Below are 19,941 nucleotides of genomic sequence, written 5' to 3' on the forward strand. Positions count from 1 at the left end.
GCTCCTTATTGGCCTGCTTATGGACACAGCGCTGTATATATATATAGTGGCACGAGCAATAGAAGCAAGAAAACATGCAAATAATGGTGGTTAAAGCAAAGGTTCTGCGTGACAAGGCAGCCGCTTTCTTCACATAAATGAAAAACCAAAACAAACCACAGCACGAGCTCATATTCATATGTGTGTAACATCAGTGTCACACCTGCTGGTCACAAACAAATAAGTGTAGAGGCCCGGTGAACGAGAGCCATGCTCTCCTATGGTCACACATCACCACCAAGCTTTTTTTTTTTCCCCTCTGTGGCTGTGGAACAAATGGAGATGATCACAAAACAAAATACATTAAAAAAAAAGTAATTGTAATTTGGAAAGCAGTTAATGTTTACTGTATATACACTACAAGATTGCTTGCAGTACAGACACCGTATTGTGCACTAACAAACATTTAACACAGTGTCCTTCAATATTTCTTTTTATTTCATTCTATTATGAAAAATACATCAAGTACTTAACAGCCTAAATTGAATAAAATATTCAAGACCATGATGACCATGACACTAGAGTGTAGAGCTACCCAGCAGTAGGCCTGCAGTTTTGAATAGTGAGCAATTCAACAGTGAAATGTTGAACATATTGTTTACACTCGGGGCGTTTTGATTATCACAGCATTTTTCAGAAGCTCAGTCTGCAGTCGCTTTAATCGAATATTGCACATTAAGAGTTATGAACGTTGTTTCGTTTGTCTAATAAGAGAGTGCTAATAAAGCTGAATGTAGCTAAAGCATAATTATAAAAACTATAATTATAGCCTAACCTCGTATCTCCGAACTGGACTTATCTTGATTGTTTTATGTACGTATATTGCTACACCAGTGTTCTTTCTATTAATTGATTATACCTTATATTTAACCACTTGCACGATTCGTAATGCATATCGTCAACTTGCCCAAAAATATTTAAAATGAACAATTCTGATGACCAAATTGAAAAACTGTATTCTAACTGAAAAAAGAATTATATGTATGATGTAAAAACTAGATGTGCAGTAGAGTTCAAAGGTCAACGACAGAATCTCTTATTGTACCTAATTGTTTGTGCTATCTGCGAAAGCCTTTCAAGGTTGAAGTCACACGGTCCCAAGAACCAATTTGTGATTCATAGTGCATTTGGAAAGATTGAAAAGATTGGAGAAGGGTGGAGTGGGGTGACCTTCTACGAACCTTGAAGCAAATGGTCGTTGTTTACATTCTCCTTCAGTCCGCACGCTTATCTAACATTTGGACACGGCATTCATCTTTTCTGACTTCCAGTACAGTATGGGAAGAGATTTTTAAAGCATTTGGAAAGAAGCCTCTGACCTGTGGCGATTCACATTGCCCCTTAATTCTATCGGCTTCTGTCACCATAATTAAAAGTCTTATGATTCGTTGTGTGTGTAGTCTTTTGTTTCACACAAATTTTGTGTTTATTTTCCAAATATTTAATATGATCATTTATATTTTACTAATGCGTTATTGTAGATAAGAGATGGATTGCGGGGTATGTCGATTTACAGACGTCGTAGTAGGAACGGAGTTCCGCCGGAAACAGAGAAATCTCCTTTATTTTGAAAATACCTGTCTGTCACTCAGTTGTTACTGAATAACTTCCGGAGGTCGCTGCTCAAACACTGCAAAGCACGAGTGAAGAATTGCATGATTTTCTTTCATGGAATTCCTTGTTGACTTATAATATGACTGATATGTGATGGAAGGCTCGGATTCATACCTCATACGGCCCAACTATCAGCACAAGTGAGTTGTTTTCAAGCTAAGTCACTATCTTGTGACGTGAGCTTGCAACTATAGCTTCACTGACGCTCGTGTTACCTAGCGACCGTAAACCGGAATCCCCCCCCCCCCCTCATGCTTTTAATATACTAATAGGTATGATCATTGCGAAATACTTAAAGCCCTGTCAGTGGAAACTTAAGGCTAAAATAGTCGGGGTTTGACACAAAAGTAGTAGTTTCATTTGAAATACTCTCCGAGAGAAATTGATTGTTTGTTGCGTTAGACCAGGGGTGGGCAAACTTTTTGACTCGCGGGCCAAACTGGGTTCTAAATTTGGACCGGAGGGCCGGACCAGGAGCAGATGGTATAGGCGTTGTGTGAAGTCATATAAGCGACCTGTAAAGGTCATTGCATAGAAGATCTTGGCCTTTAGTAGGTAGTAAAGCATGGATATTCCAAACAAGTTTTTTGAAAACAAATGCATTTATTAACAGCATTAAAAAAAATAATAATTCACTAAAAAACTGCTATCAGTGATTCTCATAAAACACGACACTGTTATTATGAATAACAATCTCCATCACTTCAGTGCCTGCAGGTCAGATTAATGAAAGATGTTTATCTTATGGGATCACATCAAACGGCAAACATACTGACCAAATATATCATCTTGAAAAATCGGTGAAAGCATACATCCAAATAAAGTAATCAAAACAGCAACACGGTGAGGGGTATCTGAAAATCAGAGCAGAGTTTTAACTCGCAAACACCTGGTAACAGAGGTGAGGAAACGGGAAACACTTGCTTAAAGTAAGCCTTAAGAACTTTACAGGTTAAGATTAGTCGCAAATAGGTGGTGCATCAATGTCCTTGAGCATCCTGCATTGTTTGAAAATGAGAATGGTCGCTAGTTTCAATCCCTGCTATGTGTACAAATCATATTCAAAATGCATTTTTTTACAATAAACTTGAGAGCCTCCCCTTCATTTTCAGTGGGAACAGTGTTGTTGGTGTCCCTTTTTTGCTAGTGCGTCATAGTCTGGAGTAAAATTTGTTGTGGCAATTCTTAGGCGAGATCCGAGGTGTTGGTCCGTTTACCTTGATCTGTGACGGGTTGATGTTGATGTGGCTGAACGTCACGTCGCGTACGTCGAGCCAAATTGGCCACTCTTTTTTAAACACTCGGCACTCACTTCTTTTTTTCGGGCCACTCATTTTAATGGAAGGATTCCAGGGGAAGGTTTGTGGGTGGCTTTAGCGCAAAACTGCATCTGAAAGCTCAGTGCGCGAATTATAAGAACGCTGTCGTCAAAGCCCACGCTCTAAATTCGGGACTGATACGAATAGAGCGAGAGTGCGCCAAGTCCGTACTACTGAGTACGTACACGCACTTGTGAGTGTGCACCGAGCTTTCTGACACGGCTTCCGGTAGTAAATGCGCAGGCGAGCGCTTCGCCATCTACTGGGAAAACGCAGTCATTGCAGGCAAAATGACCAAAAAAAAAAAGTTTAATAATACAATTTGTTCAGGGTTGGCGGGCCGGATTAAACGGTCCCGTGGGCCGGATGTGGCCCGCGGGCCGTAGTTTGCCCACCCCTGCGTTAGACTGAGTCCATTGTTTGTATTCTTTTGTGGCCTTTCTGTAACAATCTAGATTCAAGTCTGCAGTTGTGAAGGAGTGCATTCGTGAAACGGTGAAGGCACGCCTGTTTGAAGTACAATTTGACCCAGATGAGGTCGCAGAGCTTACCCGCTCGGTGGCTGACTGTGTGAAGGATAAAGTGAAGAGTGAGTGATGCACGTCTGCTACACAAACACACACACACGCTTGCAGTTGTGGAAAGAATCCTTGATCAATCATTACAATAATCAAAATCAGTATAATTAAATGTCTGCATTATTACTAATCATTGTGTGTGTTTTTTTTCTGTCTTCCAACACAGATTTAGGATTTGACAGGTACAAACTTGTTGTGCAGGTGACCATCGGAGAACAGCGTGGGCAAGGAGTCAAGTGAGTGACGTACTGATTTAAATTATTATTTTGAAAGCGTTCTATAAAACTTGTCGGATTTGACAGGATGTCGTCAAGATGTTTATGGGACGCTGATACGGACAACTACGCAGAAGATATTTTTATGAATGTAAGAATTTTTATTCGTTATAGTCTGCTTTTTTTGGATGGGGTGGCTTTGTATCGGTGCGTGTGTATTTCTGACTATTTTTGTCTTCGCAGGAAAGCTTATTCTGTGCGGTGGTCGTGTTCGGAAGCTATTTCTACTAAGAAGCCCAGTGTAAGTGTTTGAAGGAGAATGGCAGCCGCTGAGGTGCAAAATACAACAGAAATGACTCTGTAAAGAAAGTTTTCAACCAATACCCAAAAGTAGTGCTTAGTTTCTGAAAGGTGGGTGACCCCTGCATAAAAGAACCATGTTGGTGCATGGAATCATCTCAAACAATATCAATCCAAAGTGAGAAGTCTTACCTCTGCGTCAGCTCTTAATTGGATTTCATTCCATTGCGCTGTTGGATTCAAGTGTCTGTTGAGTGTGTATTTCAGCACTTGTGAGGTTGTTGATACTGTCTTGCATCAAAATCAAGTCACAAGTCATTTCAAGTGAGAAATAGCAATTTATTTTCCGAGCGTCCCTGGTTGAAGAGGTCTTCTAAAATGGTCCCGACTTTTGTTTGGAAGCTGACATTGTCTTGTAGACCACTGGCCTCTTGTTTACGGACCTCATCTCAGTTTCAGCATGTATCATCCAAGTAAATAAATCCATTTTATTAGTATATGTATTTTCCCATGTGTTTGTACGCATTCAGCTAGAGGGATGCTCTAGTGTTATTGTGCCATAAAACTCACTGATTGATAACTTTGTGAATGCAATCCATAAACTGCCCGTGTTAGTTTGCATCTTTCGAGGCAATGCGTGAGCAATTGACTTGACATAAAAAGTAGCTATGCAATGTAACCAAGGACTCTTATATTGAACATTTATAAAAAGTTTCACTTCTTTGTTTTGTTGGTTAAAATGTTTGCCACAAAAACTCAAGAGCTAAGTTTTATGAAATACAAGTTAGGTTTCCTATTTTCAACACCCTCACATGTAAGATAACAAAGTGATACCGAATTATGGAACAGCCCTACTAAATAAATAATAGTTTTGTCTAAGAAATAAACTTGCTGTTTATATCTGATTTACAGTGAAACGGAAACATGAGAGCAGCAGTGATAATTGGGAATTATGATAAAATGATGACGCCTGCAAGTTAGCCAGTGAACTGCTACACCGCTGATGACTAACAAGTCAGAAGTAAACAATTGAGTACTCAGGTATATTAATTACTGAAATGACTTATACATAAATCTGATTTCATAAACAATTGTTTGGAGTACATCAGGTACAAATATACCTCATGTATTATTTTAACATTTATTTATATCAAGGAGTCATAGCCAAATGTGTTCACATTTGTAATCTCTAGCACTTGCTTGCAAGTGGGAATGCCTTTTCATCGTGCTGCCAACACTGTTGCGTCATATGAATAAAACATTTTAAACAGTACAATGCAGAAAGATGCAATAGAAATTTACAAAATTGTGACCTGTTGACAGATTTCGATGGGACAACAAGCAAGTGTACCACTTCTATATTAGTAAACGTTTACTGTGCCCTCAAAATATCAGAACACGTGGCAACCAAAAGTGAATACAACATAAAATGTCCAAATTGGGTCCTAAATTAATTTTTTTTGGGTCAAAATTCCTTTCCAGCATAGCCCAAACCCTCTTGACAATGGAGTTCGCCAGAATGTCATAAGGTTGCAATTGAAATCCTCAATCTCAGATAGGTGGAAAAAAATGGATGGGCATCAGTCTTGGTTAAGCAAGTGATGATTAATGCTTTTAATCTCAGAGATTCACGAGTTCTTCCAGAAGGCTCCGACTGAAGCCTCTCCTTGAACGGGCTCTGTTGTGCTTGTGCATTGATGGGAACAGATTTTCCGCTCCTTATATCAGGGCAATGCTTTGATTACCAGCAGTTGTTTCCGAGAGTGGTTCTCATTTCATATGTCAAGCCGCCTCGATAATTTCCGAATTGCTAAAATATTTTCGTCAATTGGTTGAAGGGTTTGGAAGATCTGTCAGCATATAACTCATCACTTTCATTCAGAACACTTGAAAGCGCTTTGGGAGGCGATAAGTTGTGAAAAGTTATCCCAGCTGACTTTGAGGCGAGAGGCGGGGTACACCCAGACTTGAACATGTAATTGGATCTCACTTAAATATAATTTCATGGAAAACTTGTTTTAGTAGTACAAATCAAAAATTACATTTTAAGGACATTGTAAACATAGTGAAATATTCAGTCTTTATTAATTCTGCCATTCAGCTAATAAAATCTATTTGAGTATATTTAGCATTTTGTGAAACAGTTAGAAATATTCTACTATTTTAGTGTCTTGAGCTAATAGCCTTATTAATTAGTTGATGAAATATCATTAAATAATAAGGTTAATGATATTTCATCAACTATTTTAGTGCCTTGCGCTAATCACTTTATTATTTAATAATATTTCATCAACTAATCATCATTAATGTATATTCCACCCACATTATTCCTCATGATTAATCATTAATATATATTTCATCCACATCCATTTAATAGCATCACTAACTCGTAAACATCGCTTTTGAAATACCCCTTACGTATACGTACGTCCTCCCATATCAGCCTTATCTCTGAGAAGCCCCCCCCCCCCCAGGCATCATTCTTAACGTCCACATCTGCTCTATGACTTTCAACCCTCATCACCCAACTTTCATCTGCTAACGTATTAAATTTCCATTATCAGCCCTTCTCACTGTCATTATCAGTAAGCAGTGTGTTTATATGCATCATTTATGACCAGTCCCCTACTCAGATTGGGTTCCATTCATTTGTATCTGAAATTGAAGCTGCAATTGAGTTCGCTTTCACACAACGGCATGACTAAAATTTAAATGTGAAATGTTGAAATTAACATAAAATTAGAATATTCCAGCCATGGGAAAAAAATATGAGACTGCCCTCTATTGATGTAAGAACTTGTGACATGACTTTGCTATTATTACTGAAACTTTTATATTATGTCTTGGTTTGTTTTAAATTCAACTTTTCATGATCTGATTTTGTTTGTTCAAACCAATGTACCATGTTGATGGTAAAAAATGAAATCTTACCAGTTTGATGATTTATTTTTGGAATGTACAATGAATCAAAACATGAAAGGCGATCAAATTACTCAATGACCCGATGAGAACTGTCACAACACTGGAGCCGTATGCGGCTATCCATGCCTCAAAAAAACACCTTTATATCCTTTGACATGAAGCATAGAGACTTTTCCAATTCTTTTTAAATTTTACTGCTAAACCAAGTTAAAGTACTGGACAAGAAACAATTATAGTTTAATGAGTATGAGTCATGCCTTTTGTCTCTCCTGTCTCTGATAAATTCATTTTAGTCATGCCATGCAAAGTTAAGAAATAATCATTAAAAACTAAAATAAAGCCACAAGATGGGGCCAGAGAGGGAGGATTACTCCCCAAAAGCATCTTAATAATCATCAAAACAATTGCCAAACTTAGGTCAGAGTCAGAGTCAGAGTCAGCTTTATTGTCAATTCCTTCATGCCAAAACACACAAAGAAATCGAAATTACGTTTCCTCCATCCCACGGTGACGAGACACAGTACACGAGTAACATACAAGTAAACAACGGGGGAGAGAGTCCAGTGAGCATATTTTCCTTCATGGCAGAAAAGCACCTCTTTATTTTTGCTGGTTTTTAGCAAGACACAATATTGTCATTTTTGAACAGTTGATATTTGTAAGATATTCACGGTTACATCCACAACAGCACAAAAACAATATATTTCGCTCCGGTTTCAATGAGTTCACATTAAAGCTACTGTAAGCAGTATCGAAGAGCGCAAAACCTTGTGAAATAGTTTGCAGTAAAGATATAAACAAAAAATAAATACAATGAATCTGCCGGTGCCAAACTGTGATAATGGCACAAGTGTGTCATTATCATTCTTGAGATTCACTATCACCAAACTAATACTATAGGCCATTATCACTGTATCACAAGTTATATCAATATAATGGGGTGTTCATTTTATGCGGATATCCACTATTTACATTTCACAAATACCGTGTAACACTGTACTTTTTGTGGATTTCAGACAGATAAATTAAAGACAAATACAAATACTCTTTAACATAGACCATATAAAACTACAAGAATAAGACCTGCACAACAACAGTGAATAAAATGTATTCTTCCTTTCAATTCTGTCCTTATAATTCGCCTTTCCTCGCCTGCTGTAGTAATTTTATACAATGGTATGGTTAATGGATGGATAGTCTTGGACAGAAAACAGAAAATCACAAACCTTTACATGTGTAATTTATCTCTTCTTTCACCGCCTGCTCTCCATCCTCCACCTCCACTTCCCCAATGTTAGCTCCACTGCTAAGTGGGGCTTCATTCAGGGTACTGCGGAGTGTCACCCGAGTGACACTTAAAGAATAATTTCTGGGAATGGAGTTGTGCGCCCCATGGCACATGACTTCCTTGAACATTTCTCGGAAACGTGTGGACATTAGGTTGTAGAGGATTGGGTTGACTGCCGAGCTGAGGTAGAAGAACACTCCAGAGAGGATGTGCACATATTCGAAGGCTTGCATGCGGCTGTCGGTCCACTCGGTGATGAAACTCCATACGAGGCGATCAGTGTGGAATGGGGCCCAGCAGATCCCGAAAACCACCACTAAAACAACTGCAAACAAGCATGTAAAGATGAAAATATTAGAAATTTCTATATGGAAGGTGAGACAATTGATGAGGTGCACAGAATGACCTAAATTCTGTGGTTGTAAATGATCGAATCATTCTTTTTCGAAAACATAATTTTAATTAATAGTAATAGTGCACCTTTGATAAAAGATGCAATGTGATGTTTTTTCAAAAGATGACTATCTTTTGGACGTACACATGGTCTGAGGAGATTCAACATTTGTCAACAGAATACACACAATTCAACATTGATTAATCACAGATACTATAATGCCAATACACGCAGTGCCGGAGCTAGAGGGTGGGTTGCGTGGGAAATGGTCCCCTGCGAAATAGGCTTTTGACCTCCACAAAGGTGCTAAGTCGGATAATTGACTTAGGTATTTTACGATTTTTTTTTTTATACATTTCTACACGTCCCCTTGTGGGGAACATGAAAACAATCTATCAGCATTTTTTTAAATGTCGCCATAATGGCGTTGCTGTGTCAACAATGTGACTCAATATTTTTTTTGTCTTCCTTTTCAAAACATACAAGTTTCCTTGTCCGGTTCACCACCCGGTATTTGGCCAGTAGACAGGCGCTAAATTAACAGGGCAGCAATTTTGCAAACCAAATTTAGCAGATGCAATCTTAGAGACATCCAATTAATCCCATTCAACATCGATTTACATGAGTATTCATGTTTTGCTCCTCTTTTTGCATGAGCAAGTTACATTAGTTAATCACATCTTAATCATACAATAAAAAAAAAAAAACAGCCTATTCAAGTCATTTACTAGAAAATATAACCAGTCAGGTGTAACGTACACAGCATTTTGGTGACCTGCCGTCGTCTGGCCTTTTGTTGTTGAGTGCGGACGCTACATAAGCTTTCCTGACCGGCACCTGATTTTGCTTCGATCACTTGGTGTATCCTCTCCTGTTTGAGCTGCAGCCCGATAAGTGTGTATAAAACACTAATGGTGAGCATGGGCAGGAAGAAAAATAGCAAGGTGGTGACTTGGATGATAAGTTTATAGATCCACTGAGGCTTCACTAGCGTACACATGGCCGAGTCAGGGATCTCCACATTGCGTCGCCCGTCGGAGCTGGTTGAGTTACTGGTCAGGTAGGAAATCCCGTGCAAACTTGTGTTGGGAAGAGCACAGACCACGGACACACCCCACACCGTAAGGATGACCCGCCTGGCATGGGTGCGCGTCACGACATATTTTGCACGTAGTGGGTGCACCACGGCAATGTAGCGTTCCACGCTCAGCGCCGTCACATTGAGAATGGATGCCAAGCAGACGGTCTCGAACAGGAAGATTTTAAAGTAGCAGCCTCCCTTCCCAAACAGAAAAGGGTAGTTCTGCCACAGGTCGTACAGCTCCAGCGGCATGCCCAGCAGTAGCACCAACAAGTCCGACACGGCCAGGCTGAACAAGTAATAGTTGGTTGGCGTCCACATGACTTTGTTGCGTGCAATGACTGTGCAAGTCAGCACATTGCCAAACACGCCGACCAAAAATATGATCAGGTAATTGATGAAGATAGGAAGCAACATGGGTGAGCGACGGGGTCCCAGATGTTCCTCCAGAAACTCGACCAATGTCACATTCGTGTTCTCCACTTGCATGTTACTGCCATTTGTGTCAGGAGTCATCTTCTTCAAGTGGTGAGACTATCTGTGAAAAATGACATAAACTTCCATAAATTAATCTACGCACAAATACAGTCGATTATTGCTGACAGAAGACGGACGCAACATTTTGCTTTAACAACCTCATTTTATTTTCTTTAATCATTTTCTAGAAAGATACAAGCCTGGTGATGACATGCTAATCTTCATCTATTCTTTTTCTCCAAAACCCCCTGTTGTATATTCTGCTACTTTTAATGAACATGGTATCTCAAGTGTGACAATGTAGAGCAGACTGATGAATAAGATTAAATTGCCATTGTAAAAAGATCTTCAAATCATGTGACCTGTATATGTTCATTGGGGTTTTACCCAATACACAACTTTTTTTTTTGATGGCAACAAGACAACCACTTCGCTCTACATTGAATATAGTGCTAAAATCTTGAAAATATTTTCATAGATTTTCCCATTGTCTCTATTCGGCTAACTTTTTATTGGATTAACGTATGTATGTAATGACAAGTATGCCAATGGTTTTTCAAATAAATATACTGAGGTGCAGTCATTTTTGCTGAGCTCTGTACATTAGTATTTTAAGAGATATATTTTTTTAGGCATTAGCAAATGCCTCCAAAACAACAATAAAGTCTCTTCACTTTCTTAATTCCCATTTGTAAATCCTCACTAATTGGGCTGTTTTTCTCCGAGCTTGGATTTATGATGTGACTGGAAATGTTCATTTCCAGTCTAATCATGCCGCCTGTTTCATTTGGGAGATTCAGTTTGTTTTCCTGAACATATAATTTCAGATTTAAAGTTAAAGTGGTCTGTGAATGACAATTTAATTGTATCTTAGGCTCTTTGGGCACACTGTTCCAAGCAATATTAGAAATATTGGCAAAGTGCTTTTTAATTATATTATTGTTCTGTAGCATGCATTGGGTTATTACTAAATAACAGCAGTCACAAGGTCAGCAGTGACTCTACTTGTGTTTTTTTATGCATTTATTTTGACTCAAACTAGCAGCTTTTACTTTATCTTGACGGTATCATTTTACTTTGGCTATCATTTTAAACTGAAGATTATTTCAAATGATTTTGTGACGTTAACTATGCACATGATGGTCACAGCACACCCTTCACAAGGTGTTGATTAACGTAGTCTTAATTTAAATGGGTGTTTGAAAGAAGAACCCATTTTTAGTAGGTTTGCCAAGTTGGTGTGGGAAAAGTGACATCAGTGAATGCACTGCTGTAGATTTGATCTGAGTGAGCCAGGGTTCAATTTCAAGATTTCATATGGCTAGTGAATGCATTTGCTGCAAGAGCTGTGCCCCTGCATGACTTTGGAAAAGTGGCCATCTATCCAATCATATATCATTTTCAGTCCAAAAAGACATGTCATTTTTACTCCAAAGGATTCACTGCCTGTTCAGTTTTTTTGCCCCCTGTTGGGTATTTTTGTGTTTTGTTGTTTTACTTTCACCATGTCATTAATTCCATAATGCCTCTGCCTGAGTCCTAAAGTAAATCTGTACTGTACTATTTGTAACATATTAATTCATCAATCTGAAAAATTAATATACAGTAGTGTTATATGGATGCCACTTTTAGCTATGACTCATTAAGATTCTATGCTTAGACGCATGACTTCTCTGGCATCATGTTCACACTTGATTGATTTTTGTTCACGCCACACAGACCCAAAGTGGCATTGTCAGTGTGATTTTATTTGGCGCCCCACTTCTGTGATTTACTTGCTTACAAAAGAAATCATGATGCTACTTAGCAATCTATTTGTCATTTGTCAGTACGGGATAACAAAAGGTACATTTAATAGCTATATTGCTGAAATTGCCTTGAACCACTTAGCAGAGAACTCGGCATGGAGCCCTAACCCGAACCCTTGGTCTGAAAACATACGTACATATATACATATATACATATATACATATAAATAAATAAATAAATAAATAAATAAATAAATAAATAAATAAATAAATAAATAAATAAATAAATAAATAAATAAATAAATAAATAAATAAATAAATAAATAAATAAATGACATATATGACATATATGACATATATGACATATATATATGATTTATTGATGCTTTTGACATTTGATTTTGATTGATTTGTAAAACACTGGTCCGTGAAAAACATTGTCTGACAAAAATACTGTCCGTGGTGCTAATAAGGTTGGGGATCAATGGCCTAAAGGGTAAGGCAGACTAGTTTATAATGTACATTGTTTTTACTATATTTATAAACATATGTAGTATTGGAAACAGGCGTTTAACACAGATAATGATTTTACAAGTATCATGTTTTGGTTCCAACATTTACGTTTTGCTTCCCGGAACTCCCTGACAAATCTAAAATGTAAATTGATAGGATTAGTGTAAGGAATGGCTTTACATTTAGAATTGATGGTTTATATTTCCTTATGCTGAGGCTGGGGTCGTTTGACTATAAGTACCAAAAAATAAGATACAAATATTGGCAGGAGTGCACATAACTGGTGTGCATGTGCACTGAAATGCCACATTACATTTCTTTTTAAAACCAAAGAGCAAAGCAGTGAACTGGATTACTGTGAGTGACCAGAGAGCATTAATTTCTTGACTTCCTCTTCATACATTGCCTTGATCACTGCAGCATAATATTGCACATTCCAGATAATGCATTTTTTTTTAACTTGCCCTACCGAATCAACAGGTGACTTCAAGCTAAAACAAATCCATTATTTATTACAGGTTAACGAAGCAGAGAAAAGTTCAAAGATGTGTCTTACCTTGTCCCGAGTGTGCTTTGTGGATTGAAAGGGAGTGTGAACAATGAGTTGCTCTCTCGTCTCTCGCTTCTGATCTGTAGCTCCCTCCTCAAGCCTCCCTCGCCGTCGCCTCATGCCACCCATTGTCGTCACCCTCCACCGCTCCACATATTATACACGCACACCACCCCAGCATTCAAATTCATAATTGTGTCCAGGTAATTACATAATTACTATAATGCTAATTGTGGGAGCTGAACGTGTGTGTGTATATGTGTGTGTGTTTGTGTGTGTGTGTTTATGTGTGGTTGAGACACCCGCATGACAACCATATGCTCCTGTCTTTGCAACTCAGCATCAACTATTGTGGGATTACAATTATCTCTAATATTAGTGGTAGGAGTCAATTCCACATTCCTGCAGTCATATGGCAATTAGAGCTTGTATGTAATTTTGTATTTGTCGTCAGGATTCCATCAAGCCAACCTGTCCTAAATCATCTTGGACCTTCTTTGTACTGTTGCATTCATATGCAAATCTCTGCGTTTCCTGTACACGCATCCTCCCACAACTCCAGGGGAAAAATAATTTATTACGTGTCAAATATGGCCGCTGAGAATTGCTGGAAATCACCATTGATCAGATTATGATGGGCGGCTGGAAACAACACACTGAGAATATTGTCTGCGAAGATTGGAGCGTTCTGACAATTGAGTTTGATCGATAATCAGCAGATGCTTTGTGCCCTAGTGATGCTCTCTCTTTGTTTTTAGAGGGTAAAGTATTGAGCCGTCAAAGTGAAATATTCTCAAAAGTTTCAAACTATTTCCAGACCATGTTTTGAAATCATGAGGCCTACTGGAATGCCAGTAGACTTTTATTTGTTACCAGAGTGAGGTGCATTAAAATAAACCATCATTAAGCCGTCTAATTCAACATGTGGCGCTAATATTTGGGACACAGCGTAATTGATATAATTAATGTGTATGGACACACTTGACATAATCCTTATTGTTCTGTTTTGTGATTCCATCATTCCCTAATTTGCCTCCAGACAGCCTCTTCTATACCACGTGGGAGGAAACCGGAGTGCCCGGAGAAAACCCACGCGGGCACGGGGAGAACATGGAAACTCCACACAAGGAGAACCGGAGGTGGAATCGAACCCGCATCCTCCTAACTGTGAATCGGATGTACTAACCAGTGGGACACCGAGCCACCCCAGACAGCCTAATGACTGAAAGGACATTTTTTTTCTTTTTCAGTCCAGACAGCCTGATGACTGAAAAAAAAAGATCGAAGCAATTATGCTGTTCAAAATATTTGTGCCAGCAAGACATTTAGTATATCCATTTTTCTGTTCTGAATTATGAGTTTGACTGCTTATTAACAGTAGTTTTGAAACTTTTTATCAGCCCCCTCCTAAAAAACATTTCTCTGACATTTTGCTAGTTTTGCACATCTCTACTGTATCAGCAAGATCAGTATTGCTGCTTCGGCACGCTGCAATATTTGCATAACTGTTGTTGATCCGTTCTACTTGACACATTTAAGTGCTTAAGGATGCTCTTCACATTTGCATAATTGTCAGTGTATCATAATTAGCACACTACACAATTGTCATTGTTCAGTTCTACGCGCACAATTATGTTCACCTTGCATTACTGTGGTGGCTATAGTGTGGATCAAACTGATATGAAAGTCTTTTCTTTTTCATTTGATACAGCCACCTTCTATTCTTCCAATCTAATTAATCCCTCCTGAGCTGAAATAGCCAATTCTCCCTGAAATCCTGGTTTGAATGGTTATTTATGCATTGAAAGCTCATGTGAAATTGTTCAGAACAGGTTTTATTATCTATTTACACAGCCAGGTTACTTTGGGGTCATTCTTAGTCGAGAAATTGCATAGATGGTGCAGAGGTACTGCCAATAAACTCAAACAAAGGAAGCCACAAACTTCTGAATGTAATTTTAGGCTAAATTCATTATTATTTACGTTATTTATCTTTATTATTTTTTTTTAGCCTGTTTTTACCATTTGGCTTAACATATTTAAATGATACATACTTGCAAGTATATTTGAACGTATTCTCCAGACAAAATATTTTTACTCCATATTAATTAACCCTATAAATACCTTTTCACTAGTTAGTGTGGGTGACATTCAATTGCTTTTGACACTAGGCTCGTTATCTACAGCCTAAACTAGCTGTTTTCATTTGGATCCTGCATGACCAAGACAGCACTCTACACATATAACACATGCTCACAAATAATCACTATTATAATTAATCAGCCAAAATTCTAGCGTCCAACAAGTTCCATGGATTTTTGTGGTTAGAAAGCCACATTTAAAAATGTGAGCAATGGTAAGGACAACATAGAGTTTTTTATGAAATGTTTGTTAATTTATGAAGCAGAAGTTCCAACTCATATCCCTGGCAGCCATGCAACATGATCCTCTGACTTGGTAAATATTCATGCAAGCCAAGCCAAGATCGTTTTCAATAACATCTGTTTCACAGCTGCCACGTTAGATGCAAACTGCTTTAGTTAAAAGATGAGGGCAACAAGTGGGCTAACAAAATGTCATAACATTAACATGAAAAAAAAAAGGATACCAATTTGTTTTATTTCTTCACATTGTAATGAGAAAGAACACGTCTCTCCGGTTCACCATCACTCATCATCCTTTACACAGATATGTATGGAAAATGTAACATTATTGCGTGTAGATGGTATAATACATTTTTATAATAATAAAATGTATTATTATTATTATTATTATTATTATTATTAATAAAATGTATTATTATGGTATGACGTCATTTACACGTTGCCTTGGTTATCACATGAGTGATGAGACATCCAGTTGTCTCACCTTTGCTGAACTCATACAGCGTATGCACTCTGAGATATATCAGCCATGGTGATTTTTGTATTTGTTGTCAGGGTTCCATTCAAAGTGGCAAATAAATAAGACATAATTTTACAGAATATTTCACGAAACCTATGCACCTTTTTGTCTGTGTTGGTAACCTTTATGGAGCACAGCAATGAGACTGATTGTTTTGTGAAACTACAATAAATATGAATATTATTAATTCGTCTAGTCGGAAAATGGCTATTATTAAATCGATGGCGCCACCCTGTGGGCAATCTTTTATGATTTTATTCTACTACATATCTGCGATTATGGCAGTATATAAACATATGTTGTGGTCAGCATTGCAATTGAAAACATGGGGGAAAAAATCTGATCTAATGAGATACTTTCTAGCAACATAATTTGTTGTTACAACTGCTTGAAATGTAAGGATCCGTTTATAATAATAATAATGTTTTATAGCTTTTAATTTGAAGCCATACAAGCAGAAAACATTTTCCACTGACAGATTTGTAATCGACAGTGCGTGAAATATATCATCTGTAAATAGATCATATGCACTATATTAACCGCCACGGAATCATTTTACTTTGAAAATTCATCCTGGATATGCATCTTTTTTTTTTTTTTTTTAACACGGACAAGGACAGAGTGGTCAACTGTGCTGATAGATCAGAAATAAATATAGTACTGTAAACTGCACGTCGCGAGACATATAAGGTAAGTTTGTGTTATTAAACACTACTGTCACGTTTTTCTTGTGACGTTTCCCGTTATCATTGTGGCGGGGGTTCTGTTAGCGCAAGGGATCTCTTCTCGCAGAGATTTTCTTCCCCTAAAACAAAAGTAGAAATTGCACCATGCAGACCACGGTTTATTTGCATGAACACACTTTTAAAACTATTTCGCAACCTTTTATTTTATTTTATGAAATTCTCTGAACAAATCAGCTATTATTAAAACTGCTTGCGACTACACAATGAGATGCTTGGAATTACTGGTGTCCAAAATGTAATATTAAAACAGATATTAATATTAATATTACATTGCACTTAAATATATAAATAAGTACATTCATTTAATTTGCTTCACGTGCTGTAATTAAAATAATGTAGATTTAATAGCAGTTCTGTATATAACATTTTAACATTGCACTACATAACTGAAGTTTGCATTATGTTGTTTACAGGAACATGTCAGTAGACCATAGCAAGCCGAACCTCAGCCAATCTCAGGCAGCAGACATTGTGAAGAAACATTACAAGTTGACACTCTCTCAACTGCGCACCCTACCCAGCTATGATGACCAAAACTTCTGTATTGAGACTGTCGAAGGTGGCGAGTATGTGCTGAAGATTATGAATTTAGTGCACACAAAGGACCCCACCTTGATAGAACTTCAAACTTATGCAATGAACTTTCTACACAAAAAAGGACTTCCTACCCAAACAGCCCAGAAAACAACCATGGGACAGGTCATGTTTCTTGAAGCTATCGGTAGGGTCCACTATATAGAAATTTGTCTGTTTTGTAAACTGCGCTTTTTACAATCTAGTTAATGGTTTACCTGCCTTGCTGATTATTCAAGCGTTGCATCACACCACACCTACATACTTTCAGATGTTTTTATTTTTACAGTACCAGCTGCTTCTCCAGTTTCTTTGGACAGATGCATGTCAAAAGGAACATCAAATAGGATAACAGGAACTGACTTGGTGCAAATTACAAATTTATGCTGTTATTTTCCCATGCAATTTGACCAAAAACAGTAGACAAAAATATACAACTAATTGTTGGATTCTTTTATTTGACAGATTGTGGCTACGGTTTACAGAAGTACCTGGTGCGCCTGTTGACTTATTTGCCAGGAATCCCTATTGCCAACATCCCTTCCTCACCACAGCTATTATATGAAGTAGGCCGGACAGCAGCCAATATGGACAATGTCCTCAATAAGGTGAACACAATTCTTAAGTCAAACATTTTTGGTTTGTTTCAAGAGGTGCAAATATGACACTTTGCTGAAAGTCACCCTGTAGAAATTCAGCGCATGTTGATGCAGGAGATTGGTGCAAGCAAAGTACATTTAAAAGGAACGTCCACTTCATTAGGGATTACATATTATTTTGATTGTATGATTATGTTGGAATGTAGACTAGAATTATTAACTTTGTTTCAACCTTTTACCTTTCCTTGACTCTGAAAAGTTTAACCATTCAATTGTTGAAACTTTCCAAATGGTGTAGAAACATTCTTGCTTAGTTAGTCATCGAAAATGCTCCACTAGTTTCTGTTTCCACGACCTTGTAAAACAATTCGCTGGGACCCTCCGCACTGATTAACCAGTTGCTGAGGTGACCACCAAACATGTCCAATGTCACCCCCACCCTGCTTGTTCTCAATAAATATGCTCTTGCAAGAGGCCTGAGTCAGACCTCATTCGATCATCGCTGTACGCACAGCGACGAATGGTTCTCCATTTGCAAATGCTTAAAAAGGGCATACTGTCTCCCGTGTGGTTCTTGCAAAAATAAGTTAGAGTGAGCACCACTCTAACACACTTCTACCTGCACCAGTCTAGGAAAATACCAAATGAAAGAAAATGCCACCCATGCGCATAGTTAAGACTGGGTCTCGCGCTAGACTTGCATGACAATAGGGCCTTTAAAGTTTAAATATACTCAAAGTACTTCAGATGGTTTTGCCATTCAAGCATAAATTAACAGTAAAGAAAATCGTGTGCTTTATTTACAACTGTTAAGAGTGTCAATCATCCTATTTCAATTGTCTCACCCTTCTAGATGGAACATCCTCAACTTAGTGCGCTGCAGAGGGATGGGTTCATATGGAGTTTGTCCAATATTCCCCTTCTGCTGAAATACATAAACGTACTCGATGGAGACCCTCTCTTGGAGGTTGTGAAATCTGTCCTCCATCAGTACAAAACGGTTGTGGCCCCTCAATCTTCCAGTTTTCGCACATGTAAGTGTTACTCTGACTCATATGGTTGTTTGTGAACTATTAGCAAAGATTGCATATAGCCTTGAATAGATAAATAAATTCCTGTTTGTGTGCTTGTTTGTTTTTCTTTTTTTTCAGGCCTCATTCATGGAGACTTCAATGATCTCAATGTGCTGGTGCAAGCTGATGATAGCAATGGCCATAAGATTTCTGGTATAATTGATTTTGGGGATATGAGCTTTGGTTATTATGTCTTTGAGCTCGCTATCACCATCATGTACATGATGCTGGAACACCCCAACCCCATTGAAGTGGGTGGACCCATCCTAGCGGGCTGGGAAAGCGTTTTCCCCCTAAACGCAGCAGAGAGAGACTGCCTCTTTTGGTTGGTCCTGTCACGCCTCTGCCAGTCATTAGTGATTGCTCGTTATTCGGTGACTCTGCATCCTGAAAATGAAGAGTATCTGATGATTTCATCCAAGAAAGGCATTCCAATTTTACACAAGTTCTTTGAGATGGGAAAGGAGCAAGTGGAGAAAGTGTGGTTCCAAAGTGCTGCTCAGTTCAAAGACAGAAACTAGGCCAGACAAGATATTCTCAAGTACAATCAAAACAATATCTGTATAAAATAAAGATTTTCAATTATTTGTTAGGTCATCTCATCAACTTTGACCTTCTTCCTGATGCTTGGGCACCATTTCAGAGACATCATGCAAAATCCTTTTTTTTAATTTAATTTAATTTTTTTAGGTTTTTATGCATTATTTGTGCACTTGGAGTCTGTGGAATTATAATTGTAGAAACTAGAATTGTTTAATCTAGTCCCTCCAGGTGCTGCAGAGATAATATAGTGTTTTGTGGGGATATTTTTTTACTCTCTTCAATTTTATCCATTTTTTACTACGTAAGACACTTACCTAGTATTTAGGGCGGCACTGCCAATCAAGGTACAGGGCGTGACCTAACGGTTTTGTAAATCTGTCAACTTTAGTGCAAAAACGTGCAAGTGGAGAGATCAGAATGTTCTGTTGCTAGATGCATTAATCCACACAACTCATCACAACATCA

General features: G+C 38.0%; 3 protein-coding genes across 6 annotated transcripts; 2 read left to right on the forward strand and 1 right to left on the reverse strand.

Moving 5' to 3' along the window:
• Positions 1-1,642: 1,642 nt before the first annotated feature.
• Positions 1,643-15,775, forward strand: dynlt2b (dynein light chain Tctex-type 2B). Of its 3 annotated transcripts, none has more exons than XM_061298301.1 (6): positions 1,643-1,793; positions 3,428-3,561; positions 3,717-3,786; positions 3,853-3,916; positions 4,009-4,066; positions 14,078-15,775. In XM_061298301.1, the coding sequence occupies exons 1-5, from the start codon at positions 1,747-1,749 to the stop codon at positions 4,054-4,056; spliced, it is 363 nt and encodes a 120-aa protein (XP_061154285.1). In that variant the 5' UTR covers positions 1,643-1,746; the 3' UTR covers positions 4,057-4,066; positions 14,078-15,775. The 3 variants fall into 3 exon arrangements, with proteins under 3 accessions (XP_061154285.1, XP_061154287.1, XP_061154284.1); XM_061298303.1 differs by having other exon boundaries at positions 14,082-15,775; XM_061298300.1 differs by lacking the exon at positions 14,078-15,775 and having other exon boundaries at positions 4,009-4,952.
• On the reverse strand, positions 8,206-10,266 carry nmur1a (neuromedin U receptor 1a). Its single transcript, XM_061297859.1, has 2 exons — positions 9,429-10,266; positions 8,206-8,600 (listed from the first exon to the last, which is right to left on the reverse strand). Exons 1-2 carry the CDS (start codon positions 10,264-10,266, stop codon positions 8,206-8,208), a joined length of 1,233 nt encoding a protein of 410 aa, XP_061153843.1.
• Positions 15,776-16,530: 755 nt separating the features above from the next.
• hykk.2 (hydroxylysine kinase, tandem duplicate 2) lies at positions 16,531-19,535 on the forward strand. Of its 2 annotated transcripts, none has more exons than XM_061298316.1 (5): positions 16,531-16,632; positions 17,102-17,409; positions 17,727-17,869; positions 18,714-18,894; positions 19,012-19,535. In XM_061298316.1, the coding sequence occupies exons 2-5, from the start codon at positions 17,106-17,108 to the stop codon at positions 19,452-19,454; spliced, it is 1,071 nt and encodes a 356-aa protein (XP_061154300.1). In that variant the 5' UTR covers positions 16,531-16,632; positions 17,102-17,105; the 3' UTR covers positions 19,455-19,535. The 2 variants fall into 2 exon arrangements, with proteins under 2 accessions (XP_061154300.1, XP_061154301.1); XM_061298317.1 differs by having other exon boundaries at positions 17,102-17,247.
• The last annotated feature ends 406 nt before the right edge of the window (positions 19,536-19,941 follow it).

Source organism: Syngnathus typhle, linkage group LG14, assembly GCF_033458585.1.
Source record: "Syngnathus typhle isolate RoL2023-S1 ecotype Sweden linkage group LG14, RoL_Styp_1.0, whole genome shotgun sequence".
Taxonomy (NCBI): Eukaryota; Metazoa; Chordata; class Actinopteri; order Syngnathiformes; family Syngnathidae; genus Syngnathus; species Syngnathus typhle.

Coding starts and splice junctions, on each gene's coding strand:
- dynlt2b (XM_061298301.1), top strand. CDS start 1,747: ATGGAAGGCTCGGATTCATACCTCATACGGCCCAACTATCAGCACAA. Junction 3,562..3,716: donor TGTGAAGGATAAAGTGAAGA/GTGAGTGATGCA, acceptor CTTCCAACACAG/ATTTAGGATTTGACAGGTAC. Junction 3,917..4,008: donor CAGAAGATATTTTTATGAAT/GTAAGAATTTTT, acceptor TTGTCTTCGCAG/GAAAGCTTATTCTGTGCGGT.
- hykk.2 (XM_061298316.1), top strand. CDS start 17,106: ATGTCAGTAGACCATAGCAAGCCGAACCTCAGCCAATCTCAGGCAGCA. Junction 17,410..17,726: donor CATGTTTCTTGAAGCTATCG/GTAGGGTCCACT, acceptor TTTATTTGACAG/ATTGTGGCTACGGTTTACAG. Junction 18,895..19,011: donor ATCTTCCAGTTTTCGCACAT/GTAAGTGTTACT, acceptor CTTTTTTTTCAG/GCCTCATTCATGGAGACTTC.
- nmur1a (XM_061297859.1), bottom strand. CDS start 10,266: ATGACTCCTGACACAAATGGCAGTAACATGCAAGTGGAGAACACGAAT. Junction 8,601..9,428: donor GCAGGTCACCAAAATGCTGT/GTACGTTACACC, acceptor GCTTGTTTGCAG/TTGTTTTAGTGGTGGTTTTC.